General features: G+C 33.2%; 1 protein-coding gene across 1 annotated transcript in view; it reads right to left on the reverse strand.

Moving 5' to 3' along the window:
- The window catches only part of DPP10 (dipeptidyl peptidase like 10), a 685,728-nt gene that overhangs the window by 138,843 nt on the left and 534,328 nt on the right, over positions 1-12,557 (reverse strand). The window contains exons 6-7 of the mRNA XM_061199257.1: positions 8,536-8,588; positions 8,354-8,435 (exon numbers count right to left, since the gene is read on the reverse strand). Coding sequence (XP_061055240.1) covers positions 8,354-8,435; positions 8,536-8,588 — 135 coding nt within the window. The remainder of the gene's footprint in view (positions 1-8,353; positions 8,436-8,535; positions 8,589-12,557) is intronic.

Raw genomic sequence — 12,557 nt, forward strand, 5'->3', positions numbered from 1 at the left:
ACATTCCATCATTGAAACTGGTACTTTATATGACAGTATTGGTTTCCATTTGATTTTTCTAAATGTTGAATAAAACATTACAAACATAGCATAGGAAACAGGCATTCTCAAATAGCATACAGTGAATTGATGATTTTCTTCTCTTGCTTTTTAATTATTAATATTATTATTATTACTGGATAAAAGCTTGGCAATATGTCTAATCACTCTCTAGATCTAAATCTAGGTCAGGGCTGGCCTCACTTAGAAACTGTCAGCATCTAAGTATCTTCCATTTGCATATGCTGGCACAGGTTACAACATCTTCTCTAAGCAGCTTCTCTTTTGTAATTTTCAATGGAAAACCCATGCCTGCTAACTCCATAGTTCAATATACAGTTATACATGCTATCAGAATTACAGAATTTGAGCTCCTGCCTTCAGAGAGTTTGTTTACAGTCCAAGGCAGTCATCAAAGTCAAGTCAACACATACTTATCAAGTGACTTCTGATAAGGCCTGTGCAAAGCCTTTAAAAGCAATACGAGTATAGCTAACAGTATGCAACTTGCTCAGTTTTCTCCTTACATTGAAATAAGCAACACTTAATTGGAGGGAAATAATCTGAAATGTGTGCTTATAAAGGATAGTAATTTCATTTTCCATTTCTTTTGGAAATCTGAATTTGGTAGAAAAGTCATAAATATGCTGTTTAAATAATTACAAGACACTACGAGATTTATATTGCACAGCAAAGCAAATTAATTTTCTTTTAAATTGTACATTGTAATTGCATATTTTTTCTTTACACATGTACACTTATACTGTTACCATATTTTACTTATATGAGAATGTATTTCCTGTCACATTTGCCTACATGCTATACTAATGTAAATATACACCTGAATACAATGCAAATGTATCAGTCAAAATGGTTGAGATATTTTAAGGGTATTTTTGTTAAACCCAAACATAGTTATCCTATTATGGTTCATCAGTTATCCCCAGTCAAAATATTGATTATAGAAAACATAGTAGCTTCTTGATATTGATTTTCCTGATTCCAAACTTGAAGTGAGACCCATTAGACCTTAGGTGTGTCTAATACTAGAATATAGTAAGAAGGATTGCTTTTATTATTTCTTGGAACTAAAAATACAATCATTAGATTTTGTCCTGGGTAAAATGAAAAAGTAACCTTGTTTGCATTTATCACCACTAATGAAAATAAATGGAGTTTTAAAAAAGGTGCAAATTCATTTATACGAGAAAAGGTCATCATGACAAACACTTGAGGATGTTATGCTATAAATTTTCTGGCAGTTTTCCTGCACCAATGTACTACCTAGGAATGAGTACCACACCACACACACCACAGTGAAGAACTGACTGGAAATAGACCTTGACTCTCAATGGCTGCTTTTCTTTATTTACTTCTATGTCACCTCTGGTATGTTGGTATGCTAGGACTCTAAACCCCAGACTTTCGTTCCAAACGTGCATGACACCAGCAGCAAATGTGTGTGTGTGTGACTATGTGTGTGTGTAGTGTGTGTATGAGTATGCACATGTATATCTTATATTTGCAAATGCTTATCACGTATTTCTTGAATACATCTTAAGACAATTAAAATGATTACTTTTATACTGGAGAAAAACATACTTAATGGCATATGAAGCAAAATCATATTGATTTTTAGTAGGGGACATGAGATTTCAACAACATGTTTGAAAAATGCTACCTTAAACACCTGCTTTTAAACGAAGAAGGATTAAAGTCACCCTGGAAAAGTCAATAAAATTGTTCAGAATGTTTACATTAATTAATGAAATTAATTAATTAGTTAAATTTTCATTAAATCTTAATGAAAACTTAAGCAGTTACACCAAAGAAATTGAAACTCTCCTAGAGGCAATGAACCATTGCTAATCACTTAAGATTTTAATACAATTTTAAGGTAAATCTCTAGTAAGTAAAAATGTAGGTGATGATAGGAAAGTTTGATAATTTTTATTTGTATTTGGAGAATTACCTAAACATTACGTTCTTCAAAAATATAGATAATAAAATGTAGAAAAGTGATTTCTCTAAACACCTAAATTGTGATAAATTAAGTAACACATGGGATATTTTTAAAGCTTTATGCCATTGGAAGAATGGGTATGGTGATTTTATTTTATCCTGAATAGACTGAAAAAAATACTAGCAATATCAAAGAAGGAGTCTATTTATGTTAAGTGTTCTTATCACACAAAAAATTAAAGAAGGCAGTAAACATCTTTTGGAGGTGATGGATGTGTTTATGCCATTGAAGGTGCTGATGGTTTCATGGGCGTATACTTATTTTCATCTCAAGTTTTATACATTAAATATGTACAGTCTTTTGTATGTATTCAATGCAAGGTACAGCCTTTTGTATGTGTCAATCTTTTATTTGTACTCAATAAAGTGGTTTAAATAAATTAAGAGTCTAAAACGAGATTATTTGCAAAAATATGTAAAAATATACATATAATATATGCATAATTTAATTTACTTGAATAAGTATTTATAAGACAATTTTTATTGTTGGGCTGCAAACAAATTTTAGATCTCAGTTTAAAACTTGATGTGTTCATCTCAAATATATTGTTATTTATCAAATCAGTTCTAGATTATCTAAGGGCCTCTAAACCTAGCTCTCTGCCTTTAGACTCAGTTACCTACACTCTATTTTAAACTTTCCTGCCAGACCTGTCTTTTCAGGAATGATTTCTTTCATATTATGCCATCCTCAAAACCTTCTTTGGCATCCCACTATCCATGCAAACAACAGTTAGCCTTTCATTAATTTCTTATTAAATCTACATTTTGCCTTGTGCTAAGATGAATTTTATGAAGAAGGAAGGGGGGAGGAAGATGAGGGGAAGACAGAGGCAGGGAGAGAGAGAGAGATAAAAGGAGACAGAGAGAAAGAGAGAGAGAGGAGAGGGACATTTAGCATATTCTTTGTTCTGTCTGCTCTGGAAAAGACTATAGGTCAGTGGTGGAAGATAGCAATGTAAATAAATAATATAAAATACTGTAAAAATTTGAAATAAAATAGAACAATATTAGAATCTTGAGAAGTAAGCAATTCACTTAGATGTAGAAATGTTGGGGAAAAATTACCAGAGAAGAGGAGGGAAAGTATTTGACAAAGAGTTCTGACGAAAAGAACACAATGGGTATAGAAAGGGGAATCGCTCGATGCACAAAGCAGCCCTGTGTCACCCTCTGGAAATTACAGAGTTTGGTTCAGGTAGAAAAAAATCTGTGCTGTGTTCTGTGATGAAGTGTCAGGAGTCAGATGATGTGACACCTTAGTCACATCTTGTGTGTCACATCAATGACATTGTGTGTCATCTCAGTGACATTTCATAACCTTGTGGGAGTTGCTAAGGATCTGCATTGTTAACCATATCTCTGCAGGTGTGAATTAGAATGGCTAGCAATTGAAGAAGGGACGTTAGAAAATAAGTTGCAAAAATTTTTAGGGGAACGATGATGAAATTCTGAATTAATTATGTTATTACATGAAAGGACAAGTGGGAATCAAATTAATAGCTATCATTTATTGAGTGCTTACTATGCTGTGATGGCTAATTTTATGTGTAACTTTGGCTGAGTTATGGTGCCTGACTGTTTGGTCAAATACTAGTCTGGCTGTGAAAGCAGTTTGCAGATATGATTAACATTTACAATCAGTTCATTTTAAGTAAGGAATAATGTGGTTGGTCTTTATTCAATGAGTTGAAGGCCTCAGGACTGCAGCTCAAGATTGTGATATTAAATCTTATCAGAGTTTCCAGATAGCCGGACTGCCCCCATAATTGTTTGAGGCAGGTTCTCAATCTCTCTCTCTCTGAATACACATATACATATATAGCTATATACACTATTAATACTGTTTACTGGAAAATCTTGACTTGTGCACATTACCTATCTCATTTAAACTTCAAGCAAAACTGGGAGTAGTTATGATTTTCTTTCATTTTTAAAATGAGCAAGTTTAAGCTTAAAGCTTTCAACCTTCCATAAGTCACGAAACAAAAAACAGAACCTGAGCTTGAATTGAGTTTTTTCTGATTCTAGAGAGTGTATTTGAATCAGTGAAATGTTTTTTCCTTCTTATGCTCAGACTTCATCTGATTTTCAGAAGCTTTCAATTCTTACGGTAAAATTATAGGTAAGGTATATTTAATTTTTATATATGAATTTACATGAATTCATATAATTATATGACTTTTCAAATGTTCTACAATGAGTGATTTTAACTTTTATACGATGAAGTTATTTTGGAAAGAAAAAGGCTATGCCCTCTTAAACCAGAATTCTTTTCAATTGAATGACTGACATATTTCTTCCTGCTTCAGTATCCACCATTTCTTTTTATAAAACATTTGCTACAGCTGAAGTGGTCTACTCACTGCCTTCTCTAAATAATACATGCTGTATTGTGTCAGGTTTTTTTCCCACAAAGTTGGCCACAACCAAACTGTTTTCCCCTATACCTAGTGTTACTAAAAAATTCTCCATCCTTTGAATTCTAACTCAGACCCTCTTTATCTATAAATTATGCCCAATCTCTTACCTTTCTTCTCTATAGCCAGGGATTTATTTTACAGCAAATAAAATTAGGGAGTGAGAATTAAGGATGAAAAAATCAGTTGTCCTTAGTTTATAAACACTACAGGACTCTGATTAATTTAATGCAAAACTAAAGTATTGCAGTGGCTCATCTCTGGTATAATCATATTGCTGACTTTTGCTGATGGCTTCAAATAGTGACAAAGCCTGTCATATTCACATGAAATGGACCGTTAGCCATTTGCAGAGATACGCCCTTTAATTATATTGAATTTATGTTTACTTGCACAAAAAATAACCTCAACAAGAATGGAACTTATCCCAAAATTTTCCCAAATGACTTTGGAAAATGCCACTACAAAGAACTTAGGCTTATTTCTCAAAAAAACTAGTAACACCAAAATTCCTGAAGAAGTTAAAATTCAAGTGACACATTTTTTTTTAATCTTTTTAAAACAGTAAAAATTAACACCTCTAAAATACTATATGCTAGATACTTTTCAAAATGCTTTGTATTTATACATTAAATATCAGAATAGCATTATTAGTAAAGCACTGCTATTGTCACCATTTTAAAGATAAGGAAACTAAGGCATGTCGAGATTAAGTAATAGTCTCAAAGTCAACAGCTAGTAAGTAATGGATGAGGATTCAATCACCTGCAAAATGACCCCCATGAGAGGATCTATGATTTTTGTAAATTTTTAGTATTTTTATGATTTTCTCAAATATATTAAGGAATAAGGAATCAATAACAAATAGGGATCATTAAAGAAAATGCATACAACTAATACTACTTCCTTTAGGGTATAAAACTTATTTTGGCACAGGTGTAGGTTGCTCTCAGGCTTGGAGAAAAAGAGTCATTTAAAACTAATCAAAGTTGTATAGATTTTTCCTAAGGACTCTCCAGTGACACGAACATAAAGTTATTTTGGGTTTCTGTGTTCTAACATTTTGTGTGTTTAGAATTTGCCTCTGGCCTAATGGACCAGCTCTCTTGTTGACAGCAGCAGCGTGAAGCAGTAGGACTACAGTGCCTGCCCACTTCCTGGTGCCCACTCACCACTGTCCCTCAATACACTGATCCTTGACTTCTCTGAATCAGACCTGCATCTTCATATCTAGCATATCTTATGCAGCTTCTGCTGCCTCTCTTCAGGAATATCATAATGGAATGGATCTAGAGACAGCCCTACATAGGTATGTTAAACACATTGTTTTAAATGTCTAAAATAGACACAGGATAATTGCAAACATACTGTCTATAATCTATGGGATTTGAACCATTGCAATATTTTTTCATTTTAAATTACTGGCTTGTTTTCTTCATAATAATTTAATCAATTATTCAACCATTTAGTGTGGATAAGGCAGTGAATACACTGTGTTATATAGGATTTCTTTATAAAATGTAACCATAAAATGCTCAAGAAGTTTCAGGTCTAATGTCTGGCAACTTTGTACATGTTTCTCTCAATGTTATTGGTAAACCTTTAAGGTTTAAATAATCCCAGTTAAATATAGAATATAATATTTAGAATTATATAGAATGTAATATGAGGGAGGTCAAAAAGCACAGTCGAATGCTTTCATTTTACTACTGATGAAAATGAGGTGCCGAGAGGAAAAATGTTTTGGCCAAAGTCACATAACCAACCACTGGCCGAGACTCTATCTCAGGTATATTCACGTCCAGAATATTTCGGGGTCCAGAAGTTTTTTAATGAAAAGATGCATTGTTTAGTTATAGTACATTATTCCACAGCCTTATTGTGATGTGAAATATCTGTTTCACCAATTAGTTTAAGAAAGTATTTCTTAGATTTATAAAATGGAATAAAACTAATAATATGCACTTTGTTAAGGAAAATATTTATATTTCCTAAATTATCGTAATGAGATGATGGTCATGGGAAACTAAAAAACATACCTCAACCCACTCAGCTGTTACTGAAGCAGCAATTCTAAGTAAATACAAGCAAACAAACAAAACTAGAGGATTCTAACTTCTGTTAAAGGTTAGGGTAAGGGTTGGTTGATCAGAATTATTAAAGGCAAATAAGATGAACATATTGATAAGAATATGAAGAATTTCAATTTACTAAAAGATGTATTTAACATTTAACCCCCTTCATTCTTAAAAGCATAGTTCAAATTATATAATGTAAAACCTACAGAACACTAAAAAGACCATATATCCACCATCACTACTAAGGAGTTAAAGTCTTATGTACTTTAACTTATTTAACTTTAACTTATGTATTATGTAAAACATAATTATGTATTAAGATAGACCTAATAGGCACATATAAAACACTGTACCTATCGCAGGGAAAACATTTATAAAAGTTTATATTAAGCCATTAATCAAGTCTTATCATTTTCTTAGTGACTATTACAAAGATCTGCTTTTGAACTTTATAAATTAGTTTCAAAACCAATTTCACATTTTTGTAAATTTAAAAACAAACATCAAAATAACCCACCTGAAATAAGAATATGCAATAAATTTTAAAAAATATTCTAACTAAATACTATTAAAAATATTACTATCAAATTGTTGGATGAAGATTAAGCAACATTTAGAGAAAATTCTATAGTCTTCCATGTTTTATTGGAAAAGAAAAAGAGAACACTAACATTATACTAGAAAGGATCAAATAAATTTAAAATTTGGCTTTTTGAGAAGACAAATGTGAAATTTATAAATATCAACCAAAGTTGATCATGAAAATAAAATACTTATAAATAATATTAGGAAACAAGAAAAAATACAGCAACAAATGCTAAGATTAAAAGAACACTAAGAAGTTATAAAAATATTATGCTAAAAATTTGAAAATTTAGGTGAAATGAACTTTGAGAAATGCATAAATTACCAAAACTTATTCAAAAATAAATCTAAACCTTCCTGTTACAATCATAATAGAATACATTTTTAAAAATCTTCCCACAAAAAAAGAAACTACCTCACCATAACTAGGCACATTCATAGGGTAGCTAGTGCAAGAAGAATTTAATAAATTAGAAAGCATAAAAATTGGAATGGAAGAAGCAATAATGTCATTATTAACAAATAATAGTCCGGAAAAACTAGGTGTTCGTGAGGATATGGAACAAAGGAGATTCTCACATTGTTGCTAGTAGGCATATAAACACACAAACAATTTAGAAATCAGTTTGGCCATGTGTAGTACTTTTGAGCATGCTCAAGCCATACAAGCAAGCAATACCACTTCCTGAGCAATTTTCCCTTAAAGTCTATATCCAGGCACCCATGAGACACAAGAATATCGTGAAGCTCAAACTACTTTTATACATCAATCATTCCCTTTTTGAGTTTGCGATAATTCCAAAATATATGAGAAAAAAGTCTTAAGAGAACATTGTCAAAATGTTCTTAAATTTTTAAGAACATTAAATGTCTTAAATTTTTGCCATGAACAGTGCTTTAAGAATAAATAATACATTATATAACAGAAATTTTACAGAACTAGGCCTTAGTATTCTTGGATCTCTTCTGGGTTTCATTATTAACTAGCAGTTTAATCACACATTATAAACTTTTTTCTTTTTAATTAATTGATAACATTATACTGGTACTATTTGATATAGTCTTAAATTAAAATACTAGATAAAAGATATTAAGGTAAATGAAAATCATCCAGTATAATAGGACAATTTTTACGAGAGCGGCTTCTGTAAGCATTTTCCATAGGGCCCTGGCTGACAGTACTCAGTGCATACCAATGCCTGTGCTTACCAGCTGCTGCCCTTGGACGCCCCAGGCCGCGTACTGCAAGATGGAGTCCTCTACTTCTGGAGGATTTAACTCCCAAACTTCCCTTGAAAAAAGGTAAATATTTTTACATGAACAAATTGACACCTACACCAACAATTTAGTTGGACAGTTGCTCATGGAAACCAGAAAATCAAAGAACTTACCTAGTGTGTATATTGTAAATCACATATGAAGCAGTATACGAATAATGAAAAATCTGAAAAAAAAAAGAAGCGTTATAGACCCCAGTTTGGAATAAAAGCTCCATCTTAATGGGTATATATGTTTTTGATAAAAACCAGGAAATCTAAAATTGGTTTTAGAGAGAATTCAAAATGTGAAATATTCTAGTTCTGGAGTTTATTACCCTTTCTGAGCCTTACTGTAATAACCTCCTAATCCTTCTTTCTACCATCAATCCCATTCCTTATTCAATCCACTCTACATTTAGTATGATTCTGAATATTTTGCTAACTTGTTTAAAATATTCAGTGATTCCTCACTGCCTATAAAATAAAGTTCACACCACTTCACTGATATTCAAGGGTTTTGGTATTTTGGGGCCTACACGTTTTCCCACCCTTATCATCCACTACTTCCTTTCATCTAGTCTATACTTCAGTTACATTAGACAAATTCCTTCTGTATATCCTGAGTATCCTGAGCATCTCTCTCTCTCTTTTTTTTTTTTTTTAGGACATCCTACCCTCACTCAGGTGAAAATTTCCCCTCCTTCCATTATAGCCTCTGCATAGCCTTCAATAGCAATCTGTCTCTCTCACAGTTTTCTTTCGACTCTTAGGACAATTCTCACCCTGTAACGTAAGTTAGATAAATATTTTAAGTACTTGTTTCTTTTTCCCACTAAAATGTTGTCAGGTCCAGGTGTGTATTACCTTTGCATCCTCCACATTACCTTATATGGTGTCATGTTTGCATGCAACATGCAATCAATATTTGTTGAGTAATGATTCTGATGGGAAAAACTCTTGCAGCTTAAAGTGTTTGTGGAGACAAAATGGGGTAACACCCCAATCACTTCATAGAAATAGTTGAAAATTATATGTTAAATAGTTGGTTGCAAGTAGGTATCTTCAAGAGACTTTAGTGCCATCTTATAAAGAGACTTGTTTCTTTTTAAAGGGCATCTTCCCAAGGATCCCAGCATCCATGATGGGGTGACATTAAGGAACATAGTGGATGATGCAAAGATATCCCTATATTTTGGTTCTTACTAATTAAAGATGGTGGAATAGTAGAATACAGAGGAATGAGGAAAATTGCAAAAGACAGGTTAGGGAAAGAGATGATAAGTATGTGACATTTCAATGAAATTATTTTTCTCTAAGCTATGTGGATCTAGTGAAGAAAATTTTTTCCATCTAGCTATATTAAGTTATTATTTGCAAGATTTACAGAACTTATGTTGATACTTCCATTTTTCAGCATGCAATTATAAAAGTTTCTTTTATTCCTGTAGTGGATGTACATTGCACAAATATAATACTGTTAATTGAAACTCCCTAGAAGTCAAATTGTTACTTCTCACTGCAATAGCTTCAATTAAACATGATTGGCCACATATTCTGTAAAGCAATACTAGTGTTCTCTCTTTGCATTGAAATTACAATCCTTCCCCCATTTGTTATAATATTGTGTTTTACAATGAAGCTTTATTCCCCCATTTCTTTTGGAATAACTATTAAATCTGAGATTGCCTTCACTATAGAGTCAAAGAAGTGAAAATAATTTTTCCTGGTGTCTATTTTGGCTTTCATATTGTGTTCTATAAAATTGCATATTTGACTACAAATTTTAAATCTTTAATTTACTACTATAGCTGACAAAGAGGTGAGAAATGTGACCACCTGTACAAACATTTTTTGTCAACTCAGAAAGTTCTGCTGCCAAAGCAAACTGCCAAGTGAGCACTTGGTCTTCAAAGCAGACAAATGTGTCAATGATGTTATGGGTAAAAAGAAACTATTCATCCCATCTGTTAATCACCTAACACACTGTACCTGAATTCTAGGCTCACATCCATCTTGAGAGAGAGTTCCTGTGCACTACTGTTTTAGTCAAAGCAAGCCAAAATAACCACTGAGACAAAACTGGATGGATATAACCACTGAATTTTGGTCTCTATCATATTTATATAATATAGAATTATAGAGGTTGCTGGCTCTTCTCAATGTAGAATCCAAAGAACTTAGACGGTCTCCCAATGATGGGATTTAGAGAGAGGGATATATAAATCCACTTTCTGCTTTGTAGTTCTTAGCCTAATACAGCATTTGTTTCTCTCAGCTGGTATGCTGAGATGGAAGATCACAATAAAGAATTTAACCTCACAGATACAGAGAACAAACTAGTGGTTGCCAGAGGGAGGAGGGTCAGAGATGAACAAAACAGGTGAAAGGGATTAAGAGGTACAAACTACCAGTTATAAAATAAGTCACAGGGACGTAATGTACAGCACAGAGAATATAGTTAATAATACTGTATGTGCATAAACTATAAAAATATTGAATCACTATGTTGTATACCTGAAACTAATATAATATTGCAAGTCAACTATACTTTAATTTAAAAAAAAGTTAATCCTGCCTAACCTGCAAACACATAGCAAACAAGTTGCAGAGATTTAGCCTCAACTATAGGTTCCCTACAAAGCCAGCAGCTTGCCATTTACAGGTAATTAGAACCTAGCCCTTTTTTCTTAGCTTAGAACTCTTTCCACTAAATCCACTGTCCCTTGGCGTGTGTGTGTGTGCGTGTGTGTGTGTGTGTGTGTGTGAGTGTGTGTATTCCCAGAAGATCTCAAATACTTTGTAATTTTCCATAATTAAAATTGCATTGTATGTCCACCACAGAATGTAAAGAGTATAAGGTAGGAGAGATTTTCAACAGGGTTAGAGGTAGACATTTCTTTATGTTTGTTTGCAAAGTGTTGCAGAGATTTTGAAAGGGGGAGTTTTCAAGGAGAATTAGACTTAGCTTTACTGAACATCTGTATTGAGGCACATTGGGCTAAATTCAGTCTGTGTTAATCTGCACCTCTCTCTCTTTCCTTCCTTGAATAGCATTTCTATTCTTTTTTAACACTCCTCATTTCCTTTTATCCTATGTTCCTCTTCTACATTGGCTAGGTAGGTCTTGTTTTACGATGAGAGGATAAAATTGGGGTCCCTAATGTTAGAAACAGTCTTTTTCCTATAATGATTGGCTGTTGCATAATGAACTGAACATCTGATGAGATCCTTGGGGACAAAGACATTTCACAGTCAAAAATTACATATTCATCCCATCTCTGCAAATGATGTTCCACTGCTTGTTACAGAGCGTGAATAGTTATGGCAAAGGTAGTGGGTGTGGGGCAAAATTGAGATATACTATGTAAAAACTTGATCATTGCTTACTCCTGGAAGCTGGACTTGAGATGACATTCAGTCTCATGATGCCAAAATGTATTGGGAGGTACAGAAAGCATCATAAGATCCTGCAAACCAATCTGATCCCCACCACCTCTACCTTACTTTAGGACCCTAATAAGAGGCTGATTACTAAATGTTAATCACCATGAGTGGTATAACTGATTATCATTATTTGCTATAGTTATGCTCTATAAGTCATCTTAAACACTGAATTAGCAAATACTGAATGCTTGCTCCTGGGAGAAATATAGGGTTAGGTTCCTGTGGGTCTCTGGTTACATTTTCATCGACCAATCAATACATACCATCTTTCCAGGTGTTTTTTTATGCGAAGACACTGTATCTAACACTAAATATTGTTGATTCATTAGCATTGAGCTCATGGCCAACAGTATTGTAACTCATGCCTGAATGAAGCTTACCTAACACATGTACTTTCTCTGTAAAGCACATCACAGCCTTCCTGCACCTAATAACACTGGACAGCACTTCAGTACTATGCTTGGGAACGTTTTAAACAGCAAAATCATCAGCAAAAAGCACAAACATTTTTGAAAAAATAGCACTAAAAGACCATGAAAAGGACACTAATTTACAGTATGAAAGCTGGAACAAGAAGGCCTTGCATCACCTTCTTTGATCTCAGCTGGGAAAGTGTGCATCAGGCAACGCAGATGTTCTGCTGTTCTGAACATGTTTGTGAATGACTGAGAACATGCAGCAAGTATGGATCTTGAAGTTACAAATACAAT

Source organism: Eubalaena glacialis, chromosome 1, assembly GCF_028564815.1.
Source record: "Eubalaena glacialis isolate mEubGla1 chromosome 1, mEubGla1.1.hap2.+ XY, whole genome shotgun sequence".
Taxonomy (NCBI): Eukaryota; Metazoa; Chordata; class Mammalia; order Artiodactyla; family Balaenidae; genus Eubalaena; species Eubalaena glacialis.